Genomic DNA, 17,084 nt, shown 5'->3' on the forward strand with positions numbered 1-17,084 from the left:
ACAAAAACATTTTAAAAATAGCTTAGAACAGTATGTGAAAAGGTACTGGAACTTTTAATTTTCCGTAAGTCATGTGAATACTGGGAGCCTGTAGTTCTGGGAAAATGGCTGGTTAAGATTTTTTTTGTTTTAAGTAAGTTGAAGGGCGGAATTTTAACCTCATAGCCAGTTTTGATTTATAAAAACCTTTAGAATTTCGTTAAACCAGTGGCTTTCCCCAAGAAAAAAACCATACTATCTTATAGTTGATTTCATCCTAGTTGAGCGTCCTGTTATCACAGTTGACGAAATCATGCCTGGAAGTAATGTGCCCGGCACCACCACACGGTGGCAGTAGCAGACTCAACGCTTATCCAGAACTGTGAAGTAGCTTATGATGCTACAGGACAGCTTAAAGGTGTGGGCAGAGATAGAAGGTGTATAAGATGAACAGAAAAAATGAGAGAAGCAAAATAAGAAACAAGTGTTTTATTGTGCACATGAATAAAAAGAAATCATACGGGGAATATGTAACTTGAGTTAAGCATATGTTAACTGTCTGACTGTTTGAGGGACAAAGGCCTACAGAGGCCCTCATGGTAATATATAACATAGAAAATAGAAGAGTAACATCTTTATACAATAAACTGTTAGAAATAAGTTTAAGTGTAAAGTTGTGCGTGCCTGCGGCTCTTAAAGATTACCGTGTAGAGACTGGACCCTGCCCTATGTTAAATATTAAAAACACCAAAACCAAAAAAAAAAAAAAAAAAAAACCAAAAAAAAACTTGGGTACTTAGAATTGACTTACTACCATAAAACTTCAGAGTAATAAATGGTGACAGTGGTAGTATTAAATCAAAACTAGTCAAGCACATAGTGTTCCAGTGGAGCAAAAGCATAGTTTATCTTCTCTGTTAGATATGTATAATTGCGGTTTCTTTTTCTTGGGCTTGAAAATTCTCTTTTCCAGATACCTAAGAAAAATGTATACCTTCTGCGTTGAATCCATGTAGCAATCTGAAAAAAGAAACCAAAATGAGATGGTATTGAAAAGATAATTTATAACCTATAACAATGCATAGTTCCTGTACCATGAATTCTAAAACAAACACATCAAACCTCTGAAACCCACCCACTCCTAACACCAGTCATTAAAGAAACTTTATTCTTCAATTAAATTTCTAAGATGTATATTGGTTAAAAATCACATCATTTTGGTGCCTCTTTTGTCACAGCCTGTATGTCTTAAGTCATGGTGAATTTAACCAAATTATCTTAGACCTCCACTATCCAGGCATAAGAGCTCACTGGCACTTGTGAAGCTATTTGGAACTGGAGACTGAAGAGAGATGAATGGCTAATCATCCATGTCCATTTTTCCTCTCTGGGCTCACTATTACTAAGGCTCAAATTAAGTACTGACACATTGCTTTTCTCTGGATACCAATGTATTTATTGGATCCTAGTTAGCAAACTGCATATGCTTAATAACCTTGAAGAAATTTGGTGAGAATGAAAGAAAATAAGATGAAATATTTCTTTAGACCTGAGATTATTTTCAGGATGGTGACAGTTCAAGATGGATTCGAATGTCTGAAAATGGAAGATCGGTTCTTATGAATAATTTCAACTCCTATGACTAACCCCTGATAAAGACTCAGTAGTTCTGCTAGCCTGTCGATGTAAAATATAAACCCCATTTGTCTTAGTTATAATAGAACTGTTTCCAGCTCAGAAAAGTCAAACCAATTCCTTTGGTAACAATCTATCCTCATTTTTTATTCACCTCCTAGAACATGGAAATTTTAAATATGAATCGGCTAAAATAGGCAAAAACTGTGCAGTAAGTGATGGTTTATTAGTTAGGAAATCAGTTTTAGTGATTGAAAACTGTGAGTATAGGTTAATAACTACCTGGGTACCTGAAGCCTTATTTTGCTTTCATACCACTTACTTGTTTAAGGAAAACAAAGTTTTGTCTGCATTGCCCAGATAATTATGACACCCTTCTTTTATTTTAGGTGTGTAGAACTTGCCTCCGTCTACAAAACAAGTAACTATTTTATTAAACCGGTTGGTTAGAAATGAAAACCAGGTATGATTGTAAACTGGCATTATTTCATGTGTAGGATCTGTTTTAACAATAGCTATTCCCATCAGAGAAAAAGAATGAGATGCGACTATATCCATTATGCTTCTTCTACCTTCCAGGCTACTATGAAGACACACATTAAGATGAACTATGAATGGGAGTTGGGGGAAGAGGCTGAAGGGGAGGAGCACACACACCACAACACATGTTGACACAGAGGCTATCTCCAGGCTCGGACTGTTCTTTATTACTGTTCTTAAAATGTTCATTCTGCTGCAACTAACTAGCCTCCATCTTCTACACCAAATACTATTCCATGCCATGGAAGTGCTATGCAATAACTCCAGGTAGCACCTTATACCGCTTAAAAGCCTTTAAATCTCTAATCTGAGGGTGTCACAGTAAAGAAATGTAAACACCTTAGGAAAAAAGAAAAATGTAATTACCTGATAAAGTCATCTATGTCCATGGAACGGGCCCGCTTGTCACTAAAACCTGTGCTGGTTAGGATTTGCTGTATTTTATCTGCTATGCTGAAATCTTCTGGTATTATCTATCAATATAAGATTCAGAATAAATGAACAACATATCTTTAATGAAGTCACGTTGACTCTTTTTTGTTTGTTTAGCTCAGTAACTGATAAAATAGTCACCCTTATCTGCTTACGACAGTTTGAAAAGCCTATTTGTACAGTTAATAAGACTCGGACCACCAGTTATGCGGTGGTTCTTCAGTGCATACCAGATACTCAGAAAACTGAATGAGTTACTCATGTATACTCCCCCTTTTCTTAAAAATTCTGGATGGTCAGTTTCAGGATTAAGGTACTTTATGTCACAAAATAAATCAAGCTACAAACTAAATTTTAAAGCAGATGTTATTCCTTTAAAAATAATCTCACATTTTCTTGGCACAAATTTAATTTTACCAGCCAAATTTTCTCAAAGAGATAACCTCCAACCTTTGAGAATATTAAATATTTCATACCACACATTTTTTTCTCCAAATATTTTTCTTAACCCAGTTTAATGTTTTCCTACCCAGGCAGATGTTTTATGACTTTGTCCATAAGAAGAGAAACTGAAGGTAGCAATATATTAAGCTATATAAAAGATCTGAGTCCAAAAATACAATGGAAATTTGGTTTTATCTTTCTGCTGTTTAATTAATTTGAATTAAAAAATTATCAAACATCACATAATTACTATATAGTTATGTGTAGGTGGGCTTACCCACATACAACATTGGTTAAAGAAAATGCTGCACAGATAATGATAAAGAGGCTCATAACCAAAAATCTACTCAGCCTATACTTTATTCTAATTATGCCAATGGATTTAAAAAAAAAGTCACAGAATGGTAACTTTAAATCTGGAATTGCTATGTGAGCAACAAACAAGGAATGATCACAATTCAGAGTATAGCAAATGGTACATAATTTGAGCCAAGCAAACTACACATGCCTAAAGCTTTAATAAAATTACGAGTCAACTGAATCTCTTTTTATGTCTAAGAACAACTGTACAGTTAAGCTTAGTGGTGTAATCCAGGCTGCTCAGCTCTGGTCCAAGAATATACTGCAATACTGACATTAGGGTTCAATATTAAGGTTGTGTTAGTTTAATATCACTTTTAAGGATCGCATGGAATGTGCAAAATTAGTAAGCTAGCGATGAAAAGGAGTAAGAAGTAGAGGGGCATTTTGAAACACAGCAAATCGAAACCGAAGAGACCACAGAAACTTTTTTTGCTTACAATATTATGGACCGAACAGTGAATTCTGTAGTTTTTTTCCAAAAGCTGTTGCACTGCACTTGACCTATAATATAAAGGAAGTGATATCACTATTACTCCAAAATCAGAGATTATAAATAATTTCCTTTCAGTTTATTATAAATTTAAATCTATGTTCCACATGGTAAAATTAAGGGACTAAAAAAGGTGTTAATATTTAAACTTGTGAAACAACCACAAACTGGTTATATTTAAAAGGTAAAGTTTCCCAAGTAGGTCCCATGCGGTCAGTGGCAGCCCGATGCTGAGCTAGATCTCATGAACCATGAGGTCACGACCAGAGCTGCAATCAGGAGTTGGATGGCTAATTGAGCCACCCAGGGGCCCCTTTTTGAAATTCTTAAAGGAGTTCTAGACTCTCCACAAAACATCACCTCAAAAAGAAAAAAAGAGTGAAATTACAGCTTTCAGAACCTCTTTTTTTCCTTTAGGCCTCAAATTGCTCTTACAGAATTTTTTCCAAGTTAATAAAATTGCATCAATTTTTCATAGGTGTGGAAAGGACCCACTACCCCATTTTTCCAAGGAAAAATGAGACAGATGTGTGGTCAGTTTTTGGTTTTTTTTTTTTTTTTTCCGTTTTGCCAAAAAACCTGATCTAATTCCAAATTCCTAGGAACGTTCTTTGTTAAATTTTCCTGCCTCCCAGAGTACCAAGTTAGTGTAAAAGGTAAAGTATATCTGGACACGGATAATCTTTACACTTTAGGATATCTGTTCAGGTATCTGTTACCAAATTCTAATACTTAGTTTTTACAGCAATAGTCCTTCATATATCATAAATGAGAAAAATTCTCACTTAAATGCCGCAGACAGTGTCTTGTTCTTCCTAACAAAGGTGATCCTTACTAGGCCATCCCATTCCTGAAACAGAAAATGGATCATTTGTTATAAAATATCAAACCTTGCCTATGTCTTCTAGGTATTGTCTTTTAATATATAAAACTGAAAAGAACCTTCTGAAGTTCTGTATTTTGATCTAATTGACATGTGTAAAATAAGATATGTACTTGATTTTTGCACTTTTGTGCACTTCACTGAATATTTTATCCTCAATTTTAAAAATAAAAAATTATTCCACATCTGAATAAAGAATGTGACATTTATTAAAATCAAAGTACCATTTTCAAAAAACATAATTCCAAATAGGATTTAGAATATAGCCTATGCAACATCCCTAAACGACCCAGAAGAGGTAACTAACCAGTCCATTTACCACTGGTTACTGACCACACAAGAAATCATGTTTTTATCCAAGCCGACCGCAGTATGGTTTTACATCCAGTGATCTAACTACTTAATTGCAGAAACATGAATTTTGATTAAAAACTGCTACCCAGAAGATTACTCAAATCCAACTATTTTTATTTTATCTTGTTTTCTATCTTGTTTATTCAAATTTTTATTTGAATAAGTCGAATAGATACAGGTTTTCCATGCAATTATGTATGCATAATGCAATTATGCACTGGCATTCTATTTTTTTTTTTCTGAAAGGCAGAGAACGTGCAGGAGAGGGGCAGCAGAGAGACAGGGAGAGAGAATCCCAAGCAGGCTCCAAGTTGTCAATGCAGAGCCTAGGATGGGGCTCAATCCCATGAACCATGAGACCATGACCTGATCCGAGATGAAGAGCCAGGGGCTTAACTGAGCCACCAGGCAGGCACCCCTGCAATAGCATTCTAATCTGCACTTTTTGCAAACATTTTCCACGCTTTTTTGTGCTTTTCACAATGATCTTACATCCAATTATTCCATCTACTCAATTACACAAATGTCATAATTAGCATTTTCCTGCTTGGACATTTAGGTTGACTCAATATTTTCTGCTGCTAGAGACCCACATCTCCCAGCTTGGTCTTTTTTCCAACTTTATTGAATGACCTAGTATTTTAATCTCACCTGAAAATTGATAGGTGGTGGTGGATTCTTGGGTTCTATTCTTACGACACTGGATTCCACCTTTGGTGGTGGCCTGAAATTGTTCTTTCCAACCTATTAATCAGAAAATAAGGAATCCTCTCAAAAACTGCTTGTTTTTTTTGTTTTTGTTTTTTTTGAGAGCGAGAGAGCGCATGTGCATGCACCCACAGGAGCAAGGAAGGGGGAGAGGGAGAGGGAGAGAGGCTTAAGCAGGCTCCACTCTCAGCACGGAGCTTGATGCAGAGCTCAATCTCATGACCCAGGGACCATGACCTGAGCCGAAATCAAGAGCCAGACACTCAACCAACTGAGGCAGCCAGGCACCTCCCTCCTTTTTTTTCAAATACAGTTTTAAATTAGTGATTAAATATGCTTTCCTCACAGAAGGCACAACTAGATGCTCAAGAATGAGGTAAGCCATATTATTTCACTAACAGTCACTTACTTTCATCAGATGGTCCACACGTGCTAACAGCTGTGTATTGATAGATAGTCTGCAGTATAATTTATCTCCAGGCTTTGCAACTAGTCGGAGAGCAAATTCTCTTTGAAACATAAGTACAGCACATCTGAAGAGACAGTAGTAGAAAAGAGTAAGGAAAATGGTCACTTTTAACTGTAAACGTATCTTAACTTCAATTAATTGTCTTAGGTGGGAAATAGCAGTGCAAGATCTGTGGTTAATGAGAATTCATTCAGCTGCTGAGAAGGCAGAACAGTTTCAGATTTAGCTTTATTACCATAAAATGATCCATCTGGCTTTTCTTTTTATAATGGCTGCACCTTCAATCCTTGCGTATGTAAGCCCTCGGCGATCAGATGAGAAAGTATTTCAGATAAGCCCGAGTCCATTACCCTTGCTAAGAAAACAAAACCCAAACTAACAAAATTGGCTCAGGAGCCCAGTGGTATTTATAGGGTAGCAAACACCCTTATGGAAGGAGAGGCAGGAGAGACAGATTGTGACGTTGGCGTCCTCCGGATATAACAGGTAAGGAACGTGGGCTTTTTATTCGGCAAGCAATGGGGAGGCTTTTCGGAGGCTCTTGAACTGGAGAAGAGCACCTTCAAAGCTGGGCTTTGACTTTCAAATTTTTTTGACAATGAATCAGACCAGGAAATACCTTTGACATTGCAGGCCATGCCACAACTATCTGTATTATATGTGTTTTTATGTAACTCAAGCAAAAGTTTCATAAAATTATAATCACCTGGGCCACATGCAATGCATGCTCTCTGATATACTCTATGCCATGTGATTTAAAAAATGACAGTCATGACTCAAGAAATTTAAACTACTAAAAGGTTTTTGACTTGGAATTTGAAAACCCCTGTTACATATCGTGCTAGAGACCAGTTAGGAGACCACTGCAATTGTCTAGACATAAGGTAATAAAAGAAGTCTGACCTGGACTAATGGAAAGAGTATTAGAAAACAGGGAAGGGCTGCCTGGTCTCAGAAGCGGGATTTATACCACACCTCCCCCAAATAACTATGTCAACTGAATAAAAAGGAAACAAAGACCTCCATACAAATAGATACTTTCTACAGAACACATTCTTGATTCTCCAACAGTTTTTTAATTGAATTGACTTTCATCTTTGGCTGTGTTTCATCTTTGGCCCAAGATATGGCGGTAATTTTGGTCTTTTGTCACAAACCTGAAAAAAGGTCGGTGCAGCAACAGCTTGAAGACAAAGGGGGAAGAGATCTGTAAGAGAGTTCACGAGTTACTTCTGAGAAAGACACACCACAGAAGTATGTTTGTATAATGTTCCCAACAATTTGGACACATACCTGATATGGCAAATTTGCCACACAGGCATCAAAGAATGGCAAATCTGTTTTCAACACATCACCCACCAGTACTTGAAGTTTGCTGGCCAGAGGCCTAATAATAAGGAAAAAAGCAATTAAAAAAGATAGTGTTTCACAAGATTGAAATGCACTCTAATTCTAACTTGCATACTCACGTGCCCTGAACTCTTTTGTGAAGTTCAGCTACTAGTCTTGGGTCAAGTTCACAGGCAATTACCTATGTTAAAAAACAACACAACACAAAACAAAAAACGGTATTTGGGGGTAAATTATGGAGCGTAAATCTTGTTATCTCAGTCATAACTCTTACATGATTAAGAGGAATTAAATTTTTTTCCCCATTCTACCATTAATATTCCTTCATTTATACTCTACTATTTCAAACAAAAAAACCCCCACCATTGAGATAAGTAGACTCTGAGTGGCACCTGTTCAACGGCTCCCCTTCTTACTGGGCTCTGGTAACACAGTTCCCTCCTTGTGCCCTTGAGGCCTCTGGATAGTAACTCTCTGGCTGTTGCTGGCCTGTGGGTATTTCACTAATGTGTACTGGTTCCCTTAACCCCACTTTGAAATTTTGGATGCATTTAATTGGAAACTGAGACACAGAAGGTACCAGCAGCAGCCAGGCAGTATCCCAATCTCAGAGACTCATGCTTCAGCTCTTCAGATCTGCTCCTCTAGCACCCAATACTCCAGCCTCCTTGCTTTGTCCCCTGGAGCCTAGAGGCGGTAGCTACTCTTTGTAATTATTATTTTTGGGTTACTTCAGTGTTTCCATTTTATTCTTTTAGTCACCTAACAACTTTGTAACTAATTCCCTCTATTAAATACCCTGTATTGAAATATCTAACATGGGTTCTATTTTCCTGACTGATCTATCCCATACTTTTTTTTGTAATCCATTTTTTTAAATTGAGATATGGTTGACATATAACATTCTATTAATTTCAGGTGTATAGCATAGCCTATATTTATATTGCACAGTATGTATATATTTTGAAAAAGTCTAGTTAGCATCCATTACCACACACACAGTTAAAATTTTGTCTTGTAATGAGAACTTTTAAGATCTACTCTCTTTGGGGTACCTGGATGGTTCAGTCGATGTAGCGTCTGACTTCGGCTCAGGTCACGATCTCACTATTCATGGGTTTGAGCCCTGCATCGGACTTTGTGCTGACAGCTCAGAGCCTGGAGCCTGTTTTCGATTCTGTGTCTCCCTCTCTCTCCACCCCTCCCTCACTTGTGCTCTTGTCTCTCCCAAAAATGAATAAATGTTAAAGAAAACAATTAAGAAAAAAAAAAAGATCTACTCTCTTAGTGACTTTAAAATATACATACAACAAAAGGAGCGCCTGGGTGGCTTAGTCAGTTAAGTGTCTGACTCTTGATTTCAGATCAGGTCAGGATCTCCTGGTTGGTGAGTTGGAGCCCCATGCTGACCTCTGTGCTGACAGTGCAGAGCCTGCTTGGGATTCATTCTCTCTCTCTCTCCCTCTCTCTGACCCTCCCCTGTGCACTCTCTTTCTCTCAAAATAAATAAATAAATAAACAAACAAACATTATACACACACACACACACACACATATATATATGTGTGTGTATATATATATATACACGTATATATATATATATATGGGCACCTGAGTGACTCAGTCGGTTGAGCGTCCAACTTTGGCTCAGGTCATGATCTCACAGTTCATGATTTCAAGCCCTGCACTGGGCTCTGTGCTGACAGCTCAGGGCCTGAAGCCTGCTTCAGATTCTGTGCCTCCCTCTCTCTCTGCCCCTCCCCTGCTCACACTCAGTCTCTCTCTCTCAAAATTAAATATTAAAAACATTTATATATATATATATTATATATACAATGCATGTTATTAATTATAGTGACCTGCTGTACATTCCATTTCTAGGACTTACTCTTTTTATACCTGGAAGTTTGTATCTTTTGACCACTTTCACTCATCTTGCCTACATCCTGCATATGTATTTTTTAATTAATTAATTTTGAGAGAGACTGAGCAAGGTAGGGGCAGAGAGAGAGGGAAAGAGAGAATCCCATGTAGGTCCCACATTATCAGTGCAGAGCCCAATGTGCGATCTCACGAACCACAAGATCATGACCTCAGTGGATATCAAGAATTGGATGCTTAACTGACTGAACTACCCAGGCGCCCGTTGCCCATATTTTTAAAGATAAAGCTTTTAGCAAAGGATCAAGGGTTGCTGTTAAAATAACAGCAATTAATTAAAAATAGATTTCTATTTGTAAACCAGGTGAGCTTGCCGACATAATGATTTCTGATACCAAAACACAAAATTCCCTTTTTACCTTTTTTGCCTTTTCTAGCAACTTTACAGTCATATTGCCAGTTCCAGGTCCAACTTCCAGCACCACATCAGTTGGTCTTAAGGCAGCCTGCGAGCAAGCACGACCACGTTAGCTTTACTAGCACATATGAACACATCATTTAATTTATACCTATCTTTGCTTAAAAGCATATGGTTAAGAGATCTTATTCTGATCCACTGTTATGAGTCCTTCATGATCTATGTGCTTAACAAAATTTTCTCTTTAACGTTAGGTGCAAGTGGAAATCTATCACCTGTTGTTTTTTTTTTAATGTTTATTCATTTTTGAGAGACAGAGAGCACAAGCAGGGGAGGAGCAGTGAGAGAGAGAGAGAGAGAGAGAGAGACAGAATCCAAAGCAGGCTCCAGGCTCTGTCAGCACAGAGCCCGATGCGGGGCTCGAACCCATGAACTGTGTGATCATGACTTGAGCTGAAGTTGGATGCTTAACTGACTGAGTCACCCAGGTGCCCCTCTATCACCTGTTTTAAGTTGGGGCAGTTAGGAGTCAGAAAACAGTTAGGAATCAGAAAAGCAGGAATAGCTATTCTTTCTGGGAATGGCTTTCTGTTTGCTATCTTACAAATGATTCCAACAGCATCTTTTCACCAACTCTGTCACTATCAGCACGTTCAAACAAGAAAGGACTATATATGAAGAGCTCGCCTGAGAATTGTAGCATGTTGTACCAGCATTTCTCAATTTTCAACTCAGTATAGTTTCAGGGATAGGAATACTTAGAAATTGTACACAAACCTGGGTGTTTGTATGTACAAAGCTGCAGTGTCCTGGGTACACACCTTTCATCAGACGCTCAAAGGAAATCCATGAGCCAAAAAGGTTAAAACATTAGGCCTTCGTTTTGCAAATGACACTAAGTCAAGATGAGATTCTCTAAATACATAATGCTCTCTCTACAGCTCTAGGATGCTTCCTTTGTAACCGTGAAAATATCCTGTACCACATAAATTTCATGTTCTAGTACTCAATCATCCAGAATAGTAAGAGAACATCCATAACTCATAAAGGAGGCACTGGATTGTACCATATAAGGTTCTTTGGGGGAAAAAAAACTTCCCAAGCTGTCATTAAAACATCTTTTTAGGCTCTGGAGTAAACAAAAATTGATAGACGGTGTCTATAAAAAGTGATTAGGCATAGAGTAATAATACTAATGTGGAACTGAACAAGTCCATATGTCTACCTATGAGGTAAATAATCTACAGAAAGAATTTGGAGGCAGGAGAAACCCAGACCTACAGAACAAAGCAAATCATGCCAAAGACAGTCTGTGAATCCTAGACAGTTCTTCGATTCATTCCACAAGTATTTACAGAACAATTGTTTTGTGACAGACATCCTCTATGCGCTTTAGTATTCCTAAGAACAAAATCAATAAGCCCACAACTCTCATTTTCCTCTTCCACACCCACCTTATCGATAATACTGTTAACAATGAGAGGATTTTTCAAAATATGTTGCCCAATCCCCGTGTTGAACATGAGTCCTGGAAGAAAACACGGAAGAGCCTTAATTTCCCGACGAAAAGTAGACATTAGACCGTCCTAGAGAAGAATGCAGGGTGGGTGGGGGAAGGTGTCTGCGCCAACCAGAGGCACCAAACGTCATGCTAGGAGCCTAGGTGACACCCTGTTCAAGTCCACCCCTTCTGCAGGAAAGGAAGCCAGAGGCTGCGCAAGGCCTGCGGCCGTCGATCCAAGAGCGCCGCGCCACCGGCCTCACAGTCCCGGCCCAGATCAGGGCCCGCGCCCCCGACTATGTCTTGCCCGGTGATCGGACCTGAGCATAGCCCCTTCCCGGCTGTCCCCACCTCCGGCGCTCTTCAGCTCCCGGCTCTGTTTAAGTCGATCGCGGCGGCGGCCGCTCGTCCCCGGCTTGATCTTTGGCATCACCACGGGCGCGGACCTACAGGCCTTGCAGATCAGAGAGGACCAAAGCCGGCTACCCCGTACTACACGTGGGAACTTGCCACCCTAGGAGTGCCTGGACCACTCCCCGCCACGTGGGGGATGGGGGAGGGCCCGGCCCCTGTTCGCCCTGGGCCCCGCCCCAAGAAAGGGGAATGACCTTGAGCCCAGTGGTCGCCGGGAATTGTAGTCATGAGCAGGCGGAAATCCTAAACTCGAGAAACTACAGATCCCAGAAGACACCGCGCCGCCGATTCTGGCAGTTAGGATTGGCTAGTTTAGAATCGAAGCGGGTCTCTCGCCTAACTGCGCGGAGTTGGTCAAGTAAGTTTTGGGGTGGTGATCTCCATGTTGTGGAGGAGGTTTAAATTACGTGAGGCCTTTAGGATTGTGGATGTTTCCCTCAAGCCAGGTCCTGGATCCCTGAAATCCAAAAAAGGTGTCTTTCCGTCATGCACCTCCCTCCTGTTTCCCAGCAAATTCTGGAGTGGGAAACCTAAGATCTCGGCTTAAGGAGCTTGCTCTTGGGGCGAGCGAGTTCGCCTCTTGGGTTGTGGAGGGGAGCTCCGAGAATGTTAACAAATCTCTTGTTGAGCTACGGCGTCTAGTTGCTTTGCTCCCTTTTTGTGCCATTCATTAATTACCTAAATGTTTATCGGGCTCCAACTATTAAACTCTACTGGGTGCTGGAGATTCAAAGTTTATACAGGAAACCGCTCTTCTCAGTCTATTCTATTGGGAGCGAGAGGCAGAAAGTCCGAAACGCTGTAAATGTAATAAGTATGGATTGAGTATTGTTGTAGTACGGTGTATCTGACTGTAAGCTCCATGCGTACAAAGTCCACGTCTGTTTGGCCACGTTTTTTATTTTTTTGTGTGTACTCTATTTTCTTGAAGAAACGGTTTGAATTACCAGCGCTGCCTCTTCCTTGCTAAATTAACACGTGTGCGTTCCCCAGCGTTGGCCTCTCTTTGCTGTTATTCTAATTCAGTAAAAAACTCATAACCTTAGTAGCATCTTCAACTACTTATGACATTTCATTAATGATTAATTTATTACACAATTCTGGAGAATCTACATTATTCCAGGTACTGCGTCAACTATTAGGAATAAAAAGCGACGTGATCTCTGCTTTTAGGGAACCTTCTGTCAAGAGAGGGAGACATGCAAGTTATTACAATAATAACACCATTTGGTGTTCAATTACATGCCAGATATTTTGGGTACATTATTTAATCTTTTCAAACAAGTCTCTGAAATAGGTCTTATCATTATATCCATTTTACAGATGAGGACGATGAAGGATAAAAATGTTTATTATCTTGGGGCACCTGGGTGGGCCAGGCGATTAAGTGCCTGACTCTTGATTTCGGTAGGCTCAGGTCATGATCTCAGGGTTAATGGGATACAGCCCTGAATCCAGCTCTGCCCTGCTGCGGATTCTCTCTCTCTGCTCCTCTCCAACTTGTTCTAACAAGCTAAAAAAAAAAAAAAAAAAAAAAGCTTACCTTTAAGAAAATTAATACCTTGCTCAAGTTCACACAGTAAATGACAGATGCATCTGTATTCCAAAGATTGTGTATTTGTAAAAAAAAAGGTATGATCATAGCACAGTGAGGAACATTTTCAAAATACAATATTTGAGTGGAGTCTTGAAAGACAAAAATTAGCAAGGGGAAATTTGGGAATTCAGAGGAAACCGTACTCACAAAGCGAAGATATAAACGAGTTTAAGGGAGAAAAAGAAACGTGGTATAGCTGAGGAATTAATAGGAAACATAAATAGGGGCTTACTGCAAATGGCCGAAAATGTTACGCCAAGGAGTATTGGTAGAATCAAAGTAACCATTTTGCATTTTCTCCTCCTCTCTAGGCTGTGAGAATTGTGGGACATCACACAGTACCATAGGTAGGAGATATTCATGGGCTCCACTTTTAGCTGGGTTTTGAACCCTGCCCAGCCAGTGCTTTTGAATTTCCTCTAATCCTTTCCCATTCTCCATAAAAGATCTTCAAACCTGAATTCTTCTCAGGCCCGCTTGCCTACCACCTCCCCAGTTCCCTTTCAGCAGAAGGCCCTGCCTTTTACTTCACAAAAGAAATGCAAGATCACCTCAAGGACATGCTCATTTTCCTGGGTTACTGTTCTGCACTCTGGGGATACAGCTGTGAGCAAAACAAAGCAGAGCTTACCCTCTAGTGGGGGGAAAACAGACATTCTGAAGGTGGTGATGAACATGCAGGGGAAAAAAGCAAGGCAGAGGAGCTAGATAAAGATCAACAGGGTGTGTGGGAGAGGTTATTTTATATAGCATGGTGTGGCGAGACTCCCATGATGGGGATAATTTGATCAGAGACCTTCGGGCACAAATCTAAAAGTGACTCACAGTACATCTCACACTCTGGCCGTTTCTGCTACAACTAACTGCAGGACTGAGGAAAGCTTGAAGGTAGGAGATACTGTGAAGGTAACTACAATGGTATGCTAGAAAGAAAGAGGGGTGCAGGTTTTGCTAGGAGAATTCATATGGATAGGCCAGGGAGAGCTTGAAATTTTGCAGTGGGGAGATAGCTCTACCAGTTGGAAAAAAAAAAAAAGTGGTTTAGCATTAAACTCATGGGTGAGTCTGTGTCCTAGACGGAATCCCTCTTTTCATAGTTTAGGATTCTGCAAAAAGGAAGTCCCCCGTTTGCTTTTGCTAAAGAGTAAATAGGGTAGACCATAAGGATGGAAAACCAAATGATAGCCAAATGCTATTTTTTTAGGCGTAAAATAGCAAGACCCTCCTAGAAGAGGCTACATCTTTTAAGCCACAGAAAACAAAGGGACGGAGGTGACTGTGCACAGTTACCTTGCCTAGAGTCTAAATTAGTGTTTGTCTAAATATGAATCTTCGACCACCTGCATCAGAAACACTAGGGCACATGTTATGGGCTGAATTGTATCCTCCCAAAATTCATATGTTAAAGCCCTAATCTCTCGTACCTCAGAATGTATCTATATTTGGAGATAGGACCTTCAAAGAGATGATCAAGCAGGAGTGAGATCACTAAGCTGGGCCCTAATCCAACAACTGGTATCCTTTTAAAAGGACGTTTGTATACACATCTGTATACACAGACGTTTGTATACACATCTGTATACACAGATACCAGGGTCATGTGTGCACAGAGAAATGACCTTCTGTGCACATGGAGAAGGTGGCTATCTATAAGCCAAGGAGAGAGGCCTTAGGAGAAACCAACCGTGCTGACACCTTGATCTTGGATTTCTGGCTTCCAGAACTGTGAAAAATACATTTTTGTTTTTGCAGGGAGGGAGAGAGTGCAAGGGAGGAGGAGGAGAGAGGGGGACAGAGGATCCGAAGAAGTGGGTTCCACACTGATAGGCTGATGGCATCGCCCGATGTGGAGCTTGAACTCACACCACAAGATCATGACCTGAGTTGAAGTCAGACCCTCATCCGATTGAGCCACCCAGGTGCCCCTATATTTCTATTCTTTAAGCCCCGCAACTTTTCTAGTGGTATTTTCTATGGCAGCCCAAGCAAACTAATATAGCCCATAATGAAAATTTACATTTCCAAGCCCCACCTTGAACATTCTGGATCAGAATAGGATTGGGCCCTGGCAAATGCATTTTTAACAAACCCTCCAGGAAAGTCTGATGTACACCAAAGGTAAGGATTTATTGCTTTCTGCAATAAAATAAAGTATGTTGAGGAATTTCTACAGAAATGAAAGAGGATGGGGAGGGCTACCATCATAAGCACAGGGGTCCCCTTATTACATAATTACATAAATAAAATGGCCATATGACATCATCTTTTTTTTTTTCTGTTAGTTTCAAGGCGGCATTCAGAAGTGAGACAAAATGGGTTGCACCATGGATCCATGAATCCTAGGAAGTTGTGTGACACTGGGTTATGAGCTGCATTAAAGAAATGAGAATTGGAAATTGATGCTGGAATGTATTTGAGTTATCTTTGCAGCCACGAATGGCTTTGAATTATATAATCTTATGCTTTTCTGGTTCATGTTTATCTCCATTGTTAATTAAAAATATTTATTTTTCAATTTGGAGTTGCACAATGGATTCATTGCCATTTTTATTTTATTTTATTTTGTTTTTGATATAATGTGTCATAACTGGAAAAAGAATTATAATCGAGGCGCCTGGGTGGCTCAATTAGTTGAGCGTCCATCCTCATCTCAGGTCATGATCTCGTGGTTTGTGAGTTCGAGCCCCACATCCGGCTCTGTGCTGACAGCTTAGCACACATTCTGTGTGTCTCTCTCTCTGCCCCTCCCCTGCTTGTGCTGTGTCTCTCTCTCTCTCAAAGATAAATTTAAAAATGTTGAAAAAGAATTATAATCGCAGTTGCTTTGGTAGAAGAGGCTTACTTAAGTTTACCAGCATGCCTGAAATGATAACATTTTAAATGTGCCAGGGAATACAATAAGGAATAACAATAAAAGGTAAGCATTTTCCTGTGTAAAATATATTTCCTTATACACTTTTAATGTATTGAAAAGTCATAGGAGCGCCAGGGTGGCTCAGTCAGTTAAGCGGCCTGCTTTGATTCAGGTCATGATCTCACAGTTCTTGAGTTTCAGACCCACTTTGGGCTCTGTGCAGACAGTTTGGAGCCTGGAGATTCTATCTCTTTCTTTCTGTGCTCCTCCCCCACTTGCAATCTGTCTTTCTCAAAAATAATATACATTAAAAAAAAGTAAAGAGAAAAGTAAAAACATTAAGAATGTTTGAATTTCACACTTTTAACACATTCATTAACATCTACTGTGTTCTTATGAAAAAGGAGTATAATTCGCTTGGACAGAAAACAGATTGAAATCTAATAATATCAATTGTTCAATTTCATTAGAACAATGAACGTTATTGTGCCAATATTCAAATCTCAATGGTAAATAAAATTATACCTTACAAAGCTGGACAATTTCAAAAAAGTACCTAGTGTCTTAATTTCTACTAGGCTGTTTAAATCTTAACAGAAAAGTATAATGAAATTTGGCTGAAAGAAGTTAATATACCTTGAATATTATGGGCAAGATTCTTCTATAAACATACTCTTAACTTTTTTTCAGATCATTATAAATGCTATCTTAAATTAAGAAAAGTAATTAAGAAACACAATTATGGCCTCTGTTTATTATCAGCAGGAGTCTA

General features: G+C 39.3%; 1 protein-coding gene across 2 annotated transcripts; it reads right to left on the reverse strand.

The window, feature by feature from the left end:
* Positions 1-610: 610 nt before the first annotated feature.
* DIMT1 (DIM1 rRNA methyltransferase and ribosome maturation factor) lies at positions 611-11,881 on the reverse strand. 2 transcript variants are annotated; one of them, XM_049623478.1, is made up of 12 exons: positions 11,799-11,881; positions 11,401-11,474; positions 9,948-10,034; positions 7,767-7,828; positions 7,591-7,684; positions 7,455-7,504; positions 6,238-6,361; positions 5,772-5,864; positions 4,669-4,733; positions 3,831-3,894; positions 2,521-2,627; positions 611-999 (listed from the first exon to the last, which is right to left on the reverse strand). In XM_049623478.1, the coding sequence occupies exons 1-12, from the start codon at positions 11,875-11,877 to the stop codon at positions 957-959; spliced, it is 942 nt and encodes a 313-aa protein (XP_049479435.1). In that variant the 5' UTR covers positions 11,878-11,881; the 3' UTR covers positions 611-956. The 2 variants fall into 2 exon arrangements, with proteins under 2 accessions (XP_049479435.1, XP_049479436.1); XM_049623479.1 differs by lacking the exon at positions 11,401-11,474 and having other exon boundaries at positions 11,799-11,880.
* Between the last annotated feature and the right edge of the window lie 5,203 nt (positions 11,882-17,084).

Source organism: Panthera uncia, unplaced genomic scaffold (genome assembly GCF_023721935.1).
Source record: "Panthera uncia isolate 11264 unplaced genomic scaffold, Puncia_PCG_1.0 HiC_scaffold_160, whole genome shotgun sequence".
Taxonomy (NCBI): domain Eukaryota; kingdom Metazoa; phylum Chordata; class Mammalia; order Carnivora; family Felidae; genus Panthera; species Panthera uncia.